This window comes from Drosophila guanche, unplaced genomic scaffold (assembly GCF_900245975.1).
Source record: "Drosophila guanche unplaced genomic scaffold, DGUA_6, whole genome shotgun sequence".
NCBI classification, from domain to species: domain Eukaryota; kingdom Metazoa; phylum Arthropoda; class Insecta; order Diptera; family Drosophilidae; genus Drosophila; species Drosophila guanche.
Window position 1 is genome coordinate 4,414,292 of NW_022995751.1, and position 17,947 is coordinate 4,432,238.

At 49.3% G+C, this 17,947-nt stretch overlaps 5 protein-coding genes across 5 annotated transcripts; 2 read left to right on the plus strand and 3 right to left on the minus strand.

The window, feature by feature from the left end:
- Positions 1-1,044: 1,044 nt before the first annotated feature.
- On the minus strand, positions 1,045-1,576 carry LOC117587025. Its single transcript, XM_034277446.1, has 2 exons — positions 1,358-1,576; positions 1,045-1,294 (listed from the first exon to the last, which is right to left on the minus strand). Exons 1-2 carry the CDS (start codon positions 1,495-1,497, stop codon positions 1,201-1,203), a joined length of 234 nt encoding a protein of 77 aa, XP_034133337.1. The 5' UTR covers positions 1,498-1,576; the 3' UTR covers positions 1,045-1,200.
- Positions 1,577-4,216: 2,640 nt separating this feature from the next.
- LOC117586864 lies at positions 4,217-6,062 on the minus strand. Its single transcript, XM_034277161.1, has 2 exons — positions 5,745-6,062; positions 4,217-5,694 (listed from the first exon to the last, which is right to left on the minus strand). The coding sequence occupies exons 1-2, from the start codon at positions 5,991-5,993 to the stop codon at positions 4,366-4,368; spliced, it is 1,578 nt and encodes a 525-aa protein (XP_034133052.1). The 5' UTR covers positions 5,994-6,062; the 3' UTR covers positions 4,217-4,365.
- A 597-nt stretch (positions 6,063-6,659) lies between these two features.
- Positions 6,660-7,491, plus strand: LOC117586866 (mediator of RNA polymerase II transcription subunit 15). Its single transcript, XM_034277163.1, has 2 exons — positions 6,660-6,726; positions 6,788-7,491. Exons 1-2 carry the CDS (start codon positions 6,724-6,726, stop codon positions 7,418-7,420), a joined length of 636 nt encoding a protein of 211 aa, XP_034133054.1. The 5' UTR covers positions 6,660-6,723; the 3' UTR covers positions 7,421-7,491.
- Positions 7,492-7,628: 137 nt separating this feature from the next.
- Positions 7,629-17,814, minus strand: LOC117586863. The gene is made up of 5 exons (XM_034277160.1): positions 17,178-17,814; positions 12,262-12,508; positions 12,082-12,205; positions 9,558-12,025; positions 7,629-9,492 (listed from the first exon to the last, which is right to left on the minus strand). The coding sequence occupies exons 1-5, from the start codon at positions 17,730-17,732 to the stop codon at positions 7,685-7,687; spliced, it is 5,202 nt and encodes a 1,733-aa protein (XP_034133051.1). The 5' UTR covers positions 17,733-17,814; the 3' UTR covers positions 7,629-7,684.
- Positions 15,241-17,159, plus strand: LOC117586865. Its single transcript, XM_034277162.1, has 3 exons — positions 15,241-15,515; positions 15,580-15,835; positions 16,078-17,159. Exons 2-3 carry the CDS (start codon positions 15,794-15,796, stop codon positions 17,101-17,103), a joined length of 1,068 nt encoding a protein of 355 aa, XP_034133053.1. The 5' UTR covers positions 15,241-15,515; positions 15,580-15,793; the 3' UTR covers positions 17,104-17,159.
- Positions 17,815-17,947: the final 133 nt, after the last annotated feature.

Sequence of the window (17,947 nt, forward strand, 5' to 3'; positions counted from 1 at the left end):
TGCCACCGCCTAAGGCCACCCAATCAAGAATTATGCGTTCGCCTCTTGGCCAACAGTTAAGCGATGATGCGGCTCTGGCAGTGTCACTTCCATTTTGTGCACTTTCCTGTTCCACTCCACACACTAATCGATTTTCAATAACTTTATGCTCGAACGGCAAACAAATTGTTTCTGGCCACTGGCCGTTGCTTTTCGATGGTCTCATGAATATTCATATTTTAAATACTTATTACCCAATAGCCATTGATAAATTGTATTTAAAATGCTCATACACAGCCCCAAAGTGCTGTTCGTTCATGCGATTAATTAATTGTTCACGCTTTATTCACTTGTATTTTGCATTCCGAAATAAATTTGTAGCCAGAAAATGTTATAAATTGACCCAAATATTCAGGCACGAAATTGAGATACTCCAATTGCTGTCACTTAACATCAAGTTCAAGTTCAATTAGGCAGCAACATTTGTAGAGAATCCCACCAAAAATGACAACTTCTCTGACTCAATATCAAAGTGAGAAATCACTTCAGCCAGCTGAATCATCGTATGACCTTTAAGCAGCATTCTCCTTATCGATGTGCACATACCGTACCGTACTCATAATCTATTCTCTCATTGCTGATTCACCTGCGATCTCATTTTCAATCTCATCCATTAGCCATGACTAATCCGGCATGTGTTTTCATCTCTTCATTTATAGCGCTGGAAACTATCACTCGCCCATAATTCGTGTACAATTTGCAAAGCCATCGACAGATATGGGGCCATAAACCCATCCGCAGGCATCTAATCCATGCATTCATCCAACGGATATCCATTCAAATGATAAATGAATATTCCGCTTGCTTTGGCTAATTAATCAATTTTCGTCTAATTCGCAAAAGCGTGGCCAACTCTCTCTCTCTCGCTCTCTCAATGGTAATTTCATAGAAATTGATCAAACATTTTTCGCTTTACGAATTTGCAAATAACACGTATACGCGTTGCACATACAAAGACACAGTGCACAAAACCCTCCACCATGTTCAGCAAAGAGTGAAATTCAATTTGTCATTTCACAGCTACATTTTATTTGGCTTTAAGCGAGGCTTTGATTGGTAGCAACTGCACACACGAAACATTTACCACACTGCCAGAGCCCCTCTTGTACTTTCATTTCCATTTTGGGACATCATAAAAGCAGATACTTCCCTTTCATAAGCCTATTCCTCACGACGTTTCTGTATGTGCAAAGACAACTGAGACATGACGGCATTACGGAGCTGAGTGTCGATGGCGGAGCGTCTTTTCGGGATGCTATTGGGTAGAGGTACGAAGTATATTTAGCTCTGCTCAGAATGTTCCACATTCAAGGTTCACCTGCTCTCGGACTTGCCAAAGTTCTGATGTTTGTGTGGTATGCAAGTCTGCTTTGGCACTGCCTTCAGTTCCAGGCCAAACTCGCTCTCAGAGGGGTACAAGTCCAAGGCGTCGTTGGTCACTTTGCCGTTGGAACACATTTTAGTTGCTTGCAGTATAATTTGTATACTTTTTATAATTTTCAAGGAAATTTCTGCTCCCGCAACACAGAATCGAAAATGGAATTGTGACAGAAAACGCAGTGCCAACTGACATTTAAATGAACATTTTACTGCTCCCCTCCCTCTGCCACTCTCTTTTTGCTTCCCTGCCAATACAAAGAGTGAAATTTAATTTGTGCAAAAAATACTTGCAATACTTGCTTTAATGTTATGCAAAACGCATTTGAGCTGCAGACACGAACCACGACGAGACCATCCATGTCAATGACAACAAACAGAGACATTGCTGCACCAGTGCCTTCGCCTTCTTTGTGGCAACAAAATTACAACCGCAAGAAATGAAGCGGAATTCGGTCAGTGCAACCTCGAGCTCTTCTCAGCTCCAGCTCCACCTGAGAGACTGTTGCAAGCGGCAGCGCCAATTTCCTATGCATATTTCACTTTACGAGCATGAGATTTTGCCTGCAAATGTTTGCTTTATGGAAATGTGAGGAGATTTTGCCAAAAACAAACAACTTTGGCATTTTTGGTCCATCTTGGGGCACTTTTTGAACTGTGAATATGCCCAATATATATATTTTATGCAAATTATGCCGAGCACCAGACACTGCCAGAGAGAAATGTGAGAGAGAGAGAGAGTCGAGCAGCGATCAAGTCAGAGAAGAATTCATCTTCTGGGGACAAAGTTCAATTGTCGCAAATTGGAGCGCAGAAACAAAAGCAAAAGGAGCGTACAAAAAAGAAACAAAAAACTTGCCAACATAAATAAAATAAGAATTTGCAGAAGGAGATTGGGTAGGGTTTCCCTGCCATCAATCATAACCATCAATCGGAAGCGAGCAACTTTGAAGTTGGCGGCATGCGGGCATGCGGCAAGCACAATTTTGTGGTCCATTTCAATTAGAACACAACAGCTACAAACAAGCCACAAACTGTGGCAAACGTTGCACATACTCATATGTACACAGATGAGGTCGAACGGAGAACTTTTGGCTTTGAAGTAAACATTTCTAACACGAAATTGAACCCATTTCCCCTGGTGATTAACAAGAGCTGATCTCATGCAAAAAATGCCCTCAAATTCTATTGCTAAGTATGATAGATCCACAACAACTGATGTCACTGGGCCACTTTCGTGCTAAATGGTCATAAGTGTATTAATAAAGTGCAGCTGCAATGGGTGCAAAAACGCATAAACCAACACACAAAACATTCAAGTGCAACAGAATGCCAAGCGGAAGTGTGAGGCGATTCATTATTTTGATTGAATGATTTAATTTTGTGCCCAATTATGCAAATTAATGCATAGAAATTACAGCACAACAATAATAAATTAGTGTATAAATATTACAGATTAGAATACGTTGAGAGAGACCTTCATCTAAGAACTTTTCACTTTTGAACTTTTTTATTGAATTTCCTCGGCTAAAGTATCTACGGGAATGACTCTGCATCTTCAACTTATCCCTTTCTATGACCTACAAGCATAATTTAATAAATTATCCAACTAAATAGTTCATTTCCAACAATATCGCCGCATCCCAAAACCAAATTCTGCCTCAGCCCATTTTGAATTCCGTGCCAAAAATTCGCGTCTAAAGACTCGTTAACGAGCAGACAAACAGACTTAGACATGCTTGAAGGAAACTTGCAGCTATTTTTGAAAGCAGACAGACCAGAAACCAGAAGACTGAGTGGCGGAACCACAAAAGTTCACATCAAAATGGCTCCAAAGAGTTTTTGGGCAGCAAAGTCATAGATGATACTCTCATCAGTCAGCGAATTTCTGCGTTTATAAATTGACTGCAAGATGATACATGTGCACATGTGTATGCTGTCCGAAAATTGAGCATCAATTTCACGACAAATTTCACACGTACTTAGAAGCTGTCAGAATGTGTCAGAGCCGCGTCATTTGTCTCATTAAGCCATTATTTCCGCCTGCCGCAGCAGCAGCAGCAGCAGCAGCAAACACCAAACAAACACAAACTCTCACTTGACACTGTTCTCCAGCGCCACGCGAATCGTGGCAGCGTTTGGCAAGTGCCATTCAGCATTCAATCGCTCGTGAATGACATCATGGGATCGCCGCACATTGTGCATATGTAGCGCCGGATCCCGTTCAATGACGCTGCCACCATTAATCACAATCGTAGACAGAGGGAGACGCACTCGTATCATCATCAATTGCATTCCACCCACACACAGAGGCACTCGATTGAAGAGCCTAGCAATGACACATGTACGAGCAAGACTTTCCATTTTATATAATACATTTGGCATTTTCTTATTGTCTGATGAGCGACTGAGTGACGTGGGGGCGAAAAAGTCAATCAGTGTGCCAGACGCAAGTGCTGACCATCGATACGAAGAATATCGAAGAATATGTCTATAAATACAGCAACATAATCCTTGTGCTTGAGCAACCTAAAGCCTAGCTGCTTTTGAGATGTTTCGAGCCTTAATCCTCTTGCAAATAGGCTTTATACTGGAGCTACACATTCCAGCTACTAACCCATGGAGCAGCCTCGCATCTACAAATAAATTGTACTTCTGACTTCCACCGAATGTTGTGATAGTTTTTGTTATTTGTGGCACACTTTTGGGGCTCCCTTTGTGTAGCTTTTGTGTAAAATGCATGTAGAATAGCCGGGCAAAAACGTTTTTAACAGGAAAAATATATATTTGTACAATGAGAATGAGGTTTTGCAGAAGACAAAAACTCGTACAATTTGGAATCGAATGCATTGTGAGGCGGCAGTTTTCATGTAGCTACAATGCGGATTGTTTCTAGCTTGAAAGTTCCCTAAACACATCAAATTTTAGCATCAAAAATAAGTAAATTCGCTACTCAATCTTCACCCTAACGGTGAGTAAGTGCTTGCCCCGCTGTGTGATGCGTCGAACCAAGTTGTATTGCATGACCAGTGTGGAAGGACTCTGGAAAATGCTGGGCATATCCTGTGGCGCACGCATATCGTAGACCGGTGTGGTACGCACCATCAGGCTGTCGGCCATGTCGGCGCACGTGGCCTCCACGGAGAGTGTGGCCCTTACATGGGCATTCGTGGGCTTATAGCTGCAAATCCAAATGAGCAAACACTGCGTCGCTTCATCCTCCAGGGCGGCAGCATCCTTGGTGCTGATCTTGTCAGGAAACACATCACAGTAATGGCTGCGGGCAGTCATGACGAGCACGGGCAGCATGTCGCCTCGAGAGTCGATGAACAGATCCTTGACAAAGTAAACCATGTGGCACATGGGCTGACTCTTCGTGAGTCTCAGATCCAGCAGGAAGGTCTTTGTCTGCCCCACTTTGATGCGCTCCAACATAACATTTTGATGATCGCGCTGCACGTGAGTGTTGAAGTCCGAGACAAAGCAGCGTTGCTGGCACTCTCCATCAATGGGACAGACTATGGGCTTCCTGCAGATCTGCAGCAACTGTGGAGGATTCTCTTTGGGACACTCCCTTAAATCTTTGTCCGATTCCTGATCCTCATCCTTCCGTCTGCGTTGATCCCCAACTCGTGGCCTTATGGCCTGCAGCAGAATATTGGCCTCTGCCTCGATTCTGGTGTCCCTTTGCTCCGTGGACCACTTGCCGAAAACCCGCTCCAAGTTCTCGCGCTGCCACCACGAACCGCCGCGCACCAAACCGCCTGCAGCCACGCGTTTTCGTCGCGACTTTCGCTCCGCCGTTGCCTCCTGCTGCTGCTTGTCCTCCAGCTCCACCATTTCGGACTTCAGCTTGTTGGATTTCGCTTCAATGTGACGCATTATGCTGGACAATTCCTCGAGCCGCTTTCGGTTCTCCTTCATTTTGCGCTGCTGTCGCGGCCCTCTTGCGCTGAAGTGTCCCACGCCGCTGATCTTCAGCGTGGAGCTGGGACGATCTCTATTATGTGGATTCGGTTGTCGCCGATACAGCACATTTACGCTGCGAGAACTAACACAATCGGTCTCCGAGTGCTGCACATCGCCTATGACCGGTGTGACCCCCGAATCGGTTTCACTCACTTCCGTGGAGGAATCTTCTTCCTCTGTCTCTTCAACCTGCGGCACAGCAGTAGCTCGAGTTCTCAGATCCGCAGAGGATGATTCTTGTGCATCTTGATGCAGCTGACCAGCCGTCTCACGGAATATTTCCGAAAGTTTTGACTGCACTTCTGTGTCCTGCGGAGTGAACTTTTAAGAGTGTTTCTCCCCTCAAGTGTTTGCCTCACCAGCGTCGGCGGCAGCCTGCCCAAATTTTCTGCCGCAAAACAAAGAATATTCCATGCCAATGAGCCGCGCGAAGGGCCCTCAAAGTCCTGTGGATTCACAAAAAAGGTAACCCGCTGGCAATTCTTGCAATAGTTGGATAGACCATAGATTTCCATCTCATTGGTGTTTGCCCTAAGGCGTCGAAGCTCAAACTCCGGCTGAGTGTTCAGCACACTCTTCCTGTGGTCGCAAATGGTGCAGCCAAACATACTGAATATCGGTTTATAAATCAAACAAAAGTGTAGCCAACAAATAATGAAATTCTGGCAGGAATTGGCAGTGCGTGAACGTTTATCGTTTGAGTTTTTTCACCACGAAAACTAGATGAAAGCAAAATGCACTCCGGACTTCCCTTAGTAACAAAGCAAACTGGATTTCCCTGAATCCCCCGTCCCTTCAGGCCTGACATCTTCTTCAGTTGCTGCTGTTGCTATTGACCGTGAAATCCACCAGCTAAAAGTGTGCAAAAGAGACTTCAAATGGGAACCTTGGGCTGAAGCCATGCTCCAGTTTATACGCCTCGAGAGCCGAACCAATCTGAAGCGCAATTCAGATTGTCAAACGCCCCGTCAAGTGGCACCTGTCTGCGGCACACACAAACACACACACACACAGCGGCTTAAGCTGAGTCCAATTGAAGCATCACTTTGGCTCGGCTTGGATCGGATGGGATTGGTTTTGCTTTTTGCCTGGCTTGGCGGTCATTCCATCAATGATTCGACGAATTCGAATGTTTGTTTGTTGGTTTGTTTGCTGGGTAATTGTTGTTTGTTATAAGATGCGCGAAATTCGACGACAAATTCAACGATCGAATAGGTAAATAACGGAACCAGACTTTTAGCCAAATATTTGAAGTAAAACGAAGGTCTCCAACGGGCAGCGGTATATATAGCTATAGTTCCACCTGCTCCAACCATCAGACGCTAGACAACCAACAAGATGGTAAGTAAAGGAACGAATGGGAGTCCACAATTGGACATATAATAATTATGATGTTCCACAGAGCTCCCTCAGCCTGACCCTCGCCCTGTGCCTGTGCCTGGCCTGCCTGGCCGCCGCGGATGTCTCCCATTTGCCCAGCAGCTATCTGCCGCCACCAAAGCCCGAGCATGCCGTCTCCATGAGCATTGAGCAGCAGGAGCTGCGTGAGCTGCCCGAACAGGTGGAGTACATGCGGGAGAACGAGCAGGGCGTGATGGAGGCCATGCCCAGCAGTCTGCTGACACCGCCCGCACCCTTGGAGACCGAGCAAATGGATGCCATGCTCTCCTCGCGCTATCTGCCACCAGCACCACAAATGGAGCAGCGCTCAGAGCCGGAAATGCAGCAGCAGCAGCCACAGATGGAGATGGAGCCAGAGCAGCCACAGATGGCCATGCGTTACCTGCCACCTCCAGCAGCCACATCAGAGGAGCAGCTCACCTATCAGCAGTACCAGGAGCAGATGCAGATGCAGCAGCAGCAGCAGCAGCAGGAACAGATGCCACACCAGGAGGAGCAGATGCCCTACTACATGGATGTACAGCAGCCAATGGCACCCACGGATGTCGAGGCAGAGCCAGTGCCCGCCCACGAGCTCCGCTCCGATGGCTACCACTACAAACAGGCCAAGGAGCAGCTGCGTCTGAGGCATTAGGTCATGGCTCAGTGACTCAATCGTGGTATGACGGCATCGTGTGGATTGCGTCATTCGCTTGTTGTTTAAATGTTTAGCATAGTTCTTAAATATTCGATTAAATTTCGACTTGGAAGTGAATGTGGGAATGTGTGTTGGTTGCTGGCCAAAAAGTGAAGGGAACAGTTGGGAATTTGACACCCAAAAGGGATACATTTGCGCACAAATATTTGCCGTTTCTCATAATTTAATGGTTAGACTTCTAAGCAAAAAGATACAGCCCCCCTAGCCACCCTCTTCTTCCTCCTCATTATCGATGGTGGCACCCTCGCGCAGCATCTCCACCTTGTGAATGGTAAAGTCAATGTTGTAGAAGGGCACATTCAGCGTCACAACAATGCAGTAGAGCAGCACCTGGAGATGGCGAGTGCGCAGCATGTAGGCAGCGCCCTGCTGCTTGGGGAACAGCGGGTGATCCTTCTCCTGGCAATCGTACATAAAGTAACCACCGTCGTGGCCCGGACAAAAGCCAATGGCCAGGGCACGCTTGCGCACCATCACAATGCCGTATTGGTAGTGGCTGAAGAAGTAGATCAGCGCCTCGGCGAGATTCATGCGATTGAAGGTGGGCACGCGGTACAGTTTGCCATAGCAGACGTGCTCGATGTGCACCACAAAGTTAATGGCATCCATGGCGCAGTCAATGTTGAGATTCTCCAGCGAGAACTCGTAATCCTCCTTGCTGATCTGCTCCACGCTTTCCTTGAAGTACGTGGTGCCGCTCACAACGATATTGTCCAGCATGTGGGGACTCCAGTCCATCAATCGATAGACGCTGGCCGCACAGCAGGCCATCACATAGCAGGCCAGGTACTGGCGTCCACGCAGCTCATCCTCGAACACGGGCGCCTCCGGATGCAGGTTGCCCCACAGCGACCACAGACGACCCTCGATCTCCACGTCGAACTTCTTGAGTTTGCTGACCGGCAGATTGCGATATTTGCCGGCAGTGTTGCGGCGATTCAGGCGGCTCCACACGGGCAGGCAGTTCTCAAGCTCCAGCCAGCCGAGCGACTCATTCGTCGCACAAATCTCGTACTCCGGACTGCCGTAGTGCTTGTTCGAGCAGCTCATCGGTATGGAGAGATCCGTCAGCAGCTGCAGAATGCGCGCATTGGGTGCAGCCTTCTTGTGCGACAGAATGTCCACCACATAGAACTTGTACATGCACTTCTCCTTCCACTCCTTCACGCTGCAACGCTCATCGATGTACTGGATGAGTTCCTCCGTGTCGCCGAACAGCACCCAGGAGGCGGTGTTGCGCTCTGGATAGCGCTTCGGTCCCTTGGGGCACTTTTTCTTCTTGCCACCCTCCTCCTCGTTGTCCTGCTCCTCCTCCTCCTCGCCTCCGCCTGCCTTCTCCATGCTGCCATACGGATCGAACAGATGAAAGAACTCATCGTGGTACAGCGCATAGCTGCCGTTCGGCGTGAACATCAGCAGATACTTCCGCTGGTGCAGCGTTTTGTTCAGTTTCCGCTTCAAAATTTCATTGGCCATGCCCGAGGGATGCTGCTTTTCGGTCGGTGTGCTCATGCCCGGCGCCTCAAAGCCGCGTATCCAAATGTCAAACTCGTAATCATCCACCGTCACATGACGCACGACACGCTCGAAGACCGACTCCAGTTCGCACACCGTGCCAGCTATCGCCTTGGCATTTGTTATCACACGATCGACTCGGTAGGAGTTCCAGCGATTCAGTGGACGCATTGAGCAGCTGAGTATGGCCAGCGCCGAGGCGAAATAGCAGGGTTTGATCTCCTTGAAGCTGCCCTCGTCGCGGCCCTCGAGTGCGGTGCTGCCTTGGATCTTGAAGCGGCAATCCTTCTCCCGCATGCGATAGCCGTAGAGGATGGGCCGCGGCTGGTACGCGCGCGACAGCTCCTTGGGTAGTTGCTTGCCCGGCAGGTGCTTCAGTTCAATCTCCTCCTCGCCCTCTTCCTCCAGCTCCATGCCCATCTCCTCGTACTCCCTGTACTCCTCGCCTTCGCCCTCGTCCTCGTCAATGCCAGTGTCACGATAAGCGGGGCTGCCTGTGGGTGTAGAATCTTCTTTAGAATTATCCAATAAAGTGACAGCAAAGTCCCGGAATACTTACGCTTCCTCCTCTTGCGATCCTGATGCTGCTGCTTGGCCCTGAGGAACTTCTGTATGCGATCATTCTCCCTCTTCAGCTCCTCATCGATGAATCGCATCTTCTCCAGTCGCGCGTCGCGCAGCCTCTTCTGCCGCGCCGACAACTGCTTGTACTCGGCATCCTCATCGGCCTTGGGCCAGCGTCGGAAGCGTCCCTCCAGATGGTTGTCCACCACCTTGATGCCCGCCACAATAAAGTTCATTACCGAACAGCCCAGCGGATTGCAGCCAAACTCGATGCGTTTGATGAGCGCATCCAGCTCGAGGAAGCGCAGTAGACAGGCCGGACCGGAGCCGCCCTTGCGGTAGCCCACGGCGCTGCAGGGGAATCCAATGAACATGTAGAGGAAATTGTAACGCTTGAAGATCACACAGGAGAAGCGCTGGCAGACGAGCAGCAGGCGGGTTTGGCTGGCCAGCAGATCGACGAGCACCTGCCGCAGCGGCACTGTGATCGATGACTTGACCACCTTGGGCACCTCCAGGCTGAAGCTGCTCTCCCCGATGGCAATGTCCGGCAGCTTCTTGGCCAGCAGGCAGGCCAGAATGTACTCGTAATTCTGGTAATCCTCGCCAAAGCTGTTGGCCGACTCCAGCGCGAATTCGATGAGATCCGCGTTCCACGTGGACAGCTTGTACTTGGCGGACACCGCCACGGCCACCACGGCGGACAGCAGACCGCCCAGCTTGGCCATTTCCTCATCCAGATGCGGCAGCTGCGTGGAGCCCATGATGATCCAAGCGCCGTCCGGCAGTGCCTGAAAGTTGCTCCTCAGCGCCACCTCCTCCTCGAGTGTGGGCACGCGCTTCTCCTCCTCCTCGTCCTCAGCGTCCAGCTCATAGCCCCGCTTGATCTTCAGTCGCAGCGCGCGCAGATTCTCCATGTCCGTGCGCAGCAGCACCTTCTGCGCCTGCGGATAGAGATGCGGCCGCTGCAGCGCAGGATCTGGCAGATCCTGGATGATTTCATTGATAATTCCATTGATTAGATCCTCGATCCATTCCTTCTCCTCCTTCACAGGTATGCGCTCCTCGTCGGGTATGCTCTCAATGCTCTTCTTCTGCTTCAGCTCCGGCTCCGGCGGCTCATCCGTGAACGTTGGCAGACCCATCTGCAGCGCCTGGAACTTGTTTGTCTTCTGTGTCATCACCTGCAGCGGCCGAATGCAGCCGGTGCGTATGCCGTGTATGAAGAACTTGCCACCGCGACGCATCTTCAGCGCATTCATGTACAGCACGCGGCAGAAGGAGTCAAAGGTGGCGTGCATCTGGAGCATGGCCAATCCCTTGATGCGATAATCATCCGGATCCACCACCATGCCGCTGCGATTACGCCTAAATGGATCGAAGACGTAGAAGAACTCCCTGTCCCGCCAGATGCCCAGCACCGAGTTGTCGATCTGCAGCAGTGCCGCCGGCCATTGTGGCATGTTAAAGAGCTGCTGCAGCGCCATTGTCAGCTGCGAGTCCAGATAGCTCTTGCAGTCGGCCACATGGCCATTGATCAGGAATGGCTGCTTGCGCACGGTGGCCTTGAAGGCGCCCATGAGGAACATCTCCGGCAGATCGACGACATTCAGATGGGGCTTCTTGTTCTTCCAACGCTTGCCATCCAGCCGGAACTTCTTGCGCAGCGTCTTGTAGTAGGCCATGCCATAGCGGATGATGTCATCGATGGTCATTGGCCGCCACAGCTTCGCCAGCTCAAACTCCGCATAGATGAGAGCTATCAGCGAGACGACCAGCGAGCCGTTCTTCTCATTGCCCGATATGGGCTGATGTATGCCACCATCCCCCGCAGGCTTCACCGCAAAATGTTCATTGACCACCGCCCACAGCTTGTGCACCTCCATGTTGTTGTTATCCTTCTTCAGTGGCTCACCCTTCAGCTTGCCATACTGCTTGAGGGATATCTCATAGATGCTGAACTCATCCTGCGGCTGCAGCTCACTGAATTTCGTTATCAAATGCACCAAATGCTCCGTGTAGCGGGTGGCCATCAGCGAGCATTTGCCCTCCGTAAAGTCACGCAGACACATGTCATTCCGTCCATTGGGATCGAAGACGTAGTACGAGTTGAGGCAGCGCTTCCAGATGAGCAGAAACAGCTCGCGGGACACAAAGATGCAAGCATTGTATTTGGTAAAGAACAGCGAGAGGGCCTTGAACATGTTCGGCTCATTCCGGAGCAGCCCAGAGAAATGGATCTTAATCTGCACCTCAGCCTCGCGCTCCTTCACCTGCGGTATAATGTCAAAGTCTGTCCCATCGGGCGCCTTGTAGTTCAGGGCGATGCTCTTTTTGGTCAGGCTAACGCCACGTTTCAGTATGCCATCCATGGTGCTGCCTGTCCAGAAGTCCGGATTCAGTCGGAAACTCTCCACGTAGGCCACAATAATGCAGGCAATTTCACTCGGCCGATAATAGTATCTAATGGGTAGGTTGACAGGGATTATAAATCACACAAAAACTCTCCGCTGTCTCACCTCGTGCGACCCCCTTCCTTTTCCTTCTCTGGAAAGACATTTCGATTGCCAAAAACAATCTCCGCCTTGAAGGTGGTATCCAGTTCGGTGGGTATATTATAGAAGATGAGTTCTCCGTCGTTTTCTGCGGGCAACTAATCGAATGAGAGGAAATTACAACCTGCTGGCTGTTGTACACACCATATTGTGGCAAGGAGGCGGTAATAAACTCCTGATCCAACTCCTCTTCACGCTTCTGATAGCCCGTGTTCCATGTCCATAGATCTTGCGGACTGCAGCCCTCAATCAGATCGAAAGTCTTTAAGTTCTCGCCCTCGAGACCCTCTTGAATGATGCGTGGATTGTACGAGGGAAATGGCAACTCCTCCAGCGGACCCACTTGTGTTTCGTTCAGGTAAATGCGACTCTTGGGACGCTTAAGTTCCAGCTAAGGGGCAGGAGGGTGAACGATGGCAGCAGTGAGTAAAGGAGTTGGTCGTTAAAGGATAATAATTGCTGACATCTGGGCTGGCTAATGCCACTCCATAGGCACTCTCTTTCTCTGTGTTTCTTCCTAGCTTTTGGTGGCTAGTGGCCTCAAATAGCACGCATACGCCACCGATGCCAGTCCCTATGTATACATAGATATAATAGAGAGTGGGCGGGCTGTAAGCGGCATAAGGTAAGGCACGAAATGCCAACTAGACTGGCCATAACGACTCGTGTATGATGTGGCTTGGCGCTCGTCAAACGTTTTACGTGCGAGTGTGTCTGTGAGGCACCTCTATGGCTCGCTGGCCACTGCTGGCTGACTGCTGACGGCCACAAGCAGCCAGCCGGCCCGCGTACAAATTGCACAGAGCAGCAGTAAACAACGAACAGCGCTTAGTGCCACATCACGGAATCTTATCGCTCTCATTCGGTACGGTTCGGGTTCAGTTCCAAAACCAAAACCAAACCCCCAGACACAAAACCGAAACCGCAACACGAGTCCCACACACACACACACACCCACAGACACGAAGCTTGTCGTGCCAACTCGTGGAATCCGCCCGAAGAACAAGTCATCTAGCTGTAGTAGCCCCTCCACCCGTACTCGCATTCGTACTCGCACTCGTAGCAACAGCAAACACACAGCATAGGCAGCAAAGTGAGGCCATAGCAGACCATAGACCATAGCCATAGCCATAGCCACATTCAGCGACGCAGTATCGTCGCACAGTTATAGCATACGACCACGTCAATACGAGCGCACAAATGCCAACATCATTGGCACAGACACACACACACACAGAATCATACGACTACAAGCCACTTAGTAGTTGCTGCTGCTGCTGCTGCTGCTCTTGCTCTATGCCCAACAACAAGTTGGCCTAAAAGCAAACCCCAGAGACAGAGCCAAAACAAGAGCCAAGAGACGCAACGAACACAACCCTCTCCAGACGGAGCAGACCTACGCTCAAGCTCTGCGTGTTGCCGCTCTCTGTTTGGGCCAAATGTCAAACCGGGTACGTAATAAACATACATACATACATAGCCTTAAGGGGTAAGCGGTAAGGAGGGTGGTAAAGATCGGGCACACATAACAGCGCAGGTGTTTGGTATCCCGTCCAGCACAGCTGTGTGGTGGGGCTGCCCTGCCATAATCGAAGAGAGTCAATGAAAGTCCGTTTTTAAAATCAATAAAAATAATAAAACCAATGGCCAGGCGAATGCAAGGCCAGCGCACGTGTATCCAGAGGGTTTCAGTACGTTGGCACTTGCTGAAATATAATTCTAATTCAGCCAGGAATCGGGGCGAATGGATGTAGAAGTTACCTTATAGTTGCTGAGGCTGCAAACGAAAGGGCAACACAGCAGATGGCTTGAAATTGTTGGCCAGTTGCAGGTGCAAACAGCAACCAGCAGTCGCATCTTACGAAGCTGCCAACAAGGCGGCCATAACCAGCACAAGCGCACACACACACACACACACACACACACATAGCCATAGACAGACAATGCTGACGGCGCCACTCTGACGCAGAGAAGTACTTGGGCGCGCTGTAAAGTGCATTGAAGGGAGAAGCAGTGGCGTAGGACCATGTTGTTGAAAAGGGGTTTGCGAACTCCACTCCACCTGCAGATGATTTACACTGGGTTAGTACCCAATAGTTTGATAAGGCTCATTCAATGGAACGCCCATAAAACATTAAATCGTATATTATCTATACCAATATCAATCGAATTGTTTCATACGCGCGTCTGGAGAGAGCTCACACCAACACACAAAGACATAGTCATTGTTTGCCAGTGGCCTTATCTACGGCGGAAAGTTAATTAGCTTAGTAAGTGCTCGACGGACTAAAGGTGTACGCGATTGAAGAGCTCTGCAGATATAAACACTATGTACACTTTCACTGTTTGTACATTTAGGGTACTGTGTACTGTGATTTTTAAACACGCGGGAAGGATGCATTTTCCACCCTGCAAGCGGATTTATGTTATGGATCAGCATCCGTCTGTCTGCTTATTTTTATGTCTGCGCTGAACCCTCAATTTCTATTCCAAGGAAACTAAATCACACTTGTGGCATCACTATATCAAATATGCAGTTGTCATGGCAACGATCGCTTAAAAATAAAACTTAAATAAATAAACATTGAAACTGTTGGTTGCAGCAAATAAGATAAAATTCGAATGTGAATAGTCACATCATCATCAACCAATGGGAGCAAAAGCTCCCGTAACCCTAAGCTATCCTTTCTTTCTCGCTTTTAATGCTATATAATTAATGTTAAATTAAGCACGTACGCATATCCTTCTCCCACCACTAATCACCACCCTATAAGTATGACCCCCGCTCGCATCACTAGCCCATAGAAAACAATCGAACATAACAAACAGGCGGAAAAACGCAAAAGAAACGAAAAATTCAGCAACAGCGACGACGTCAGCGTTGACAGCGGCGCACACTGCATATACACACAAATGCATATGCAATATGCCCAGTACGAACCAAAAACAACAACAGTAACAGCTGCAAATGTAGCTGCATGCATACATATAAAGGTGTGTGAGTGAGACACCCAAAACGCTGCCTGCCTATCGTTCCTCTTTTGCCGCATTTCTGACGTCCGTTGCTACAACAACAGCAAACAGCCAGCCAGCAGCAGAAGCGAAGCAACAAAGCGACAGGGACAAGACTCTCGTGTCGTGGCTGTGGGCATAGCGAACCGTTTTTATTTCATATGGAGAGAGGAGAGCCAGCAGAACGTGCAAACGAAAACGCAAACACAGGCACGGCTCGGCAGGGCAGGCAGACAGACTGAAAGCTGAAACCGTAAAAAAAACAGGGGCACAAGTGTTATTACTCAGTAATTGTAAAAATGTCAGCGCACAAACAACAATAGGCTAATAGAAGCAGATCTACGTGTCGCGGCGCATTCGCTGAGAAACAAACACAACAAATAAAAGTGACTAACAATGCTCTGGCATTGGGATGGAACAAATAAATAATTCTTTTATTTCTCTTTGCAGCCGTAAAAGGAAAGGAGAAGTACTCTCTGGTTGTCTCTTTTGCACATTCTCTGCCTCTCGTTTGCGTTCGAGAGGGACGGCAATAGGCAGCGCAGTTGGCTTTTTGCTTTTGCTGCTGCGCAGTTAAGGAATAAGCGGTAAAAGAAAACCAGTGTTCAGACTGTGCAGAGGAAAGGCAGGAACAGAAATACAATTTATTGCAATTGCAATTGAAATGGCAGCCATGGCACCAGCAACAGTCAATAACCACAAAGGGGTAAGTCTGAGGCTTCGTCTGCTTTAACTTGGCCTTTAAGCCGCTCCGAGGGTTGGTTTCCGGGGCATTTGCTTATGACACACGCGGTCGCCAGACCAGACAAATACGCGACCGTGTGTTTGTGTATGTGTATTATTTGCACACACTCATATGTTATGGCGCGGCACAGTGGGATGTTTAGAATCTGGGAGTGCGTAAATCGTTCGAAATGCTGACTCAACTTTCAATGTCTTTCTCCACAGCCCAAATCGCGTCGCAATGAGCGCAATATTTTGACCTTTTACGAGAAGATGGCCGTCATACGCTACTACGATGAGACAAACATTTCGAGAAACAGTCTGGCCAAGATGTTCCATTGCTGTGCCACACAGATACGTCGCATACTGGAAAAGAAGCAGGAGCTGCTGCAGCAGTTGGCCACGCTTAGCGAGGCAGATGCCTCCACCATCATTGAGGAGATGACGCGTAAGCGTCGCAAGTTCGAGATGAGCGCCATCAGCTTTCTGCTCCACGAGTGGGTGAAGCGCTGCCGTCAGCTGCGTCTTGGCATCAGCATTCGCAACCAGAAGCTAAAGGATACGTCCATGAAGATGGCAGCCGTGCTGAACTTGCCCAGCTTTCGTCCATCCTATCGCTGGCTGAACCGCTTCCGCGGCAAGTACAAGTACGACGAGGACGACCTGGGCTATCAGGGAAGCGACAGTGTGACACAGGAGCTGCCTGTCGAGGAGATCATTGTGGAGTTCAAGCATTCGCTGCCCAATTTTATGCAAAGGGAGCTGCAGGAGACCGATGGGGATACCAGCAAGGAATTGGTAAACCTGTCAAGTGAGAACAGCCTGATGTCCGACACTGGGCCAGAGCGTTTCGATGAGGACGATGTGGAACAGGTCACCTGTGAACCCAGTGTACTGCTCTCTCCGGCTACCTCGCCTGAGGCTATGGATCAGCCACATCAGGTCGCACCAGAGGAGGATCCCTCGAACAGTGCACAAATTAACGCCGGCACCACAACTCTACTCAACGGCGTATTCCCCCACTTGGCCATCATTCACCAATTTGCTTTGATGAACTCTGACATACAGGCCCTGGAGCTGATCTCACAGTTGGGCGTGCACATGCAGCAGCAGGCCACAAGTGGTGCCTATCGCACACTCTCGCTGGCCACAGGCACTGAAGGAGGCGCTGCTGAGGAGTTCAACTCCATGCCGGAGCTACCGCCAGGCAGTATCTACGCGGACATTGATGACATAGAGTTGATCGAATAGGAATCCAAAAACTAATCTTAAATCTACTTTAAAGCCATGATACAAATAAAAGTATTGATATAGATTTAGCTCACCATTCGCCTATCCGGTATGATGATCATGTTCGAGCTGCACTCGGGAGAGGCCAGTTGTGGCTTCACCTCTCCCTCTTCCTCCTCGCCTTCTTCGGGCTGTGCTTCCTCCTCGCCCAGGTTCATGGGGCTGTTGAGGACGACAAGATCGTTGGGGCAGGTTCTGCGAGTCCGCGCATCGTGCTCGACCAGTCCAAAGTCCCTGCGGGCCAACAGCAAGTGCTCCCGCATCTCGGCATGGGTTCTCAGCTCTGCCGGCGTGCGCTGCGGCATCACGCACATAGGGAACTCGTCATAAGGGGCGCAGGTTTTCTTGGCGGGACGCGCGAAACGTGACGCCTCCGCCTTTTGATGGATGCGACGAATTTCATCCTCGATGGTAAGAACCTGGGATATTGTGGAGTTTGGAGGCTTCTTTGGACACACGCGATCGCGAGGGAGACAAGTCTCAGTGTTCCATTCGAGCGCCGGGGCCTCGTTGCCCATGTAAGTGCGCACTTCGTACGGATTGGCCGAGGGGCTCTCCTCCGCATTCACTTCGACGAACTTCTTGAGCATTTTTGCAATTACACAGACAATTTGGTAAATAAAACAAAAATTATTATTCACTTAAAATTTTGTAGCACGGCGCGATTTTATTTAGTTTCGTTTCACATAAACACACACGAGTGATGAAAGGTTAAGTTTGACTTTAACCGTTATGTACTCACAAAACACATGAAAACACGCGCCAACTTTGCAAACATCGATAGGAACTGTAGGGGTATTCGTGT

Bases quoted from the DNA above. Each gene is read 5' to 3' on its own strand.
- LOC117587025 (XM_034277446.1), bottom strand. From the start codon at position 1,497: ATGTGTTCCAACGGCAAAGTGACCAACGACGCCTTGGACTTGTACCCC. The intron at 1,295-1,357 runs GTGAACCTTGAA...TCTACCCAATAG, and splicing joins TTTGGCAAGTCCGAGAGCAG to CATCCCGAAAAGACGCTCCG.
- LOC117586864 (XM_034277161.1), bottom strand. From the start codon at position 5,993: ATGTTTGGCTGCACCATTTGCGACCACAGGAAGAGTGTGCTGAACACT. The intron at 5,695-5,744 runs GTGAGGCAAACA...TTCACTCCGCAG, and splicing joins GCAGGCTGCCGCCGACGCTG to GACACAGAAGTGCAGTCAAA.
- LOC117586865 (XM_034277162.1), top strand. From the start codon at position 15,794: ATGGCAGCCATGGCACCAGCAACAGTCAATAACCACAAAGGG. The intron at 15,836-16,077 runs GTAAGTCTGAGG...CTTTCTCCACAG, and splicing joins CAGTCAATAACCACAAAGGG to CCCAAATCGCGTCGCAATGA.
- LOC117586863 (XM_034277160.1), bottom strand. From the start codon at position 17,732: ATGCTCAAGAAGTTCGTCGAAGTGAATGCGGAGGAGAGCCCCTCGGCC. The intron at 12,509-17,177 runs GTGAGCTAAATC...CCTGCCCCTTAG, and splicing joins TCATACCGGATAGGCGAATG to CTGGAACTTAAGCGTCCCAA. The intron at 9,493-9,557 runs GTAAGTATTCCG...CTACACCCACAG, and splicing joins GGATCGCAAGAGGAGGAAGC to GCAGCCCCGCTTATCGTGAC.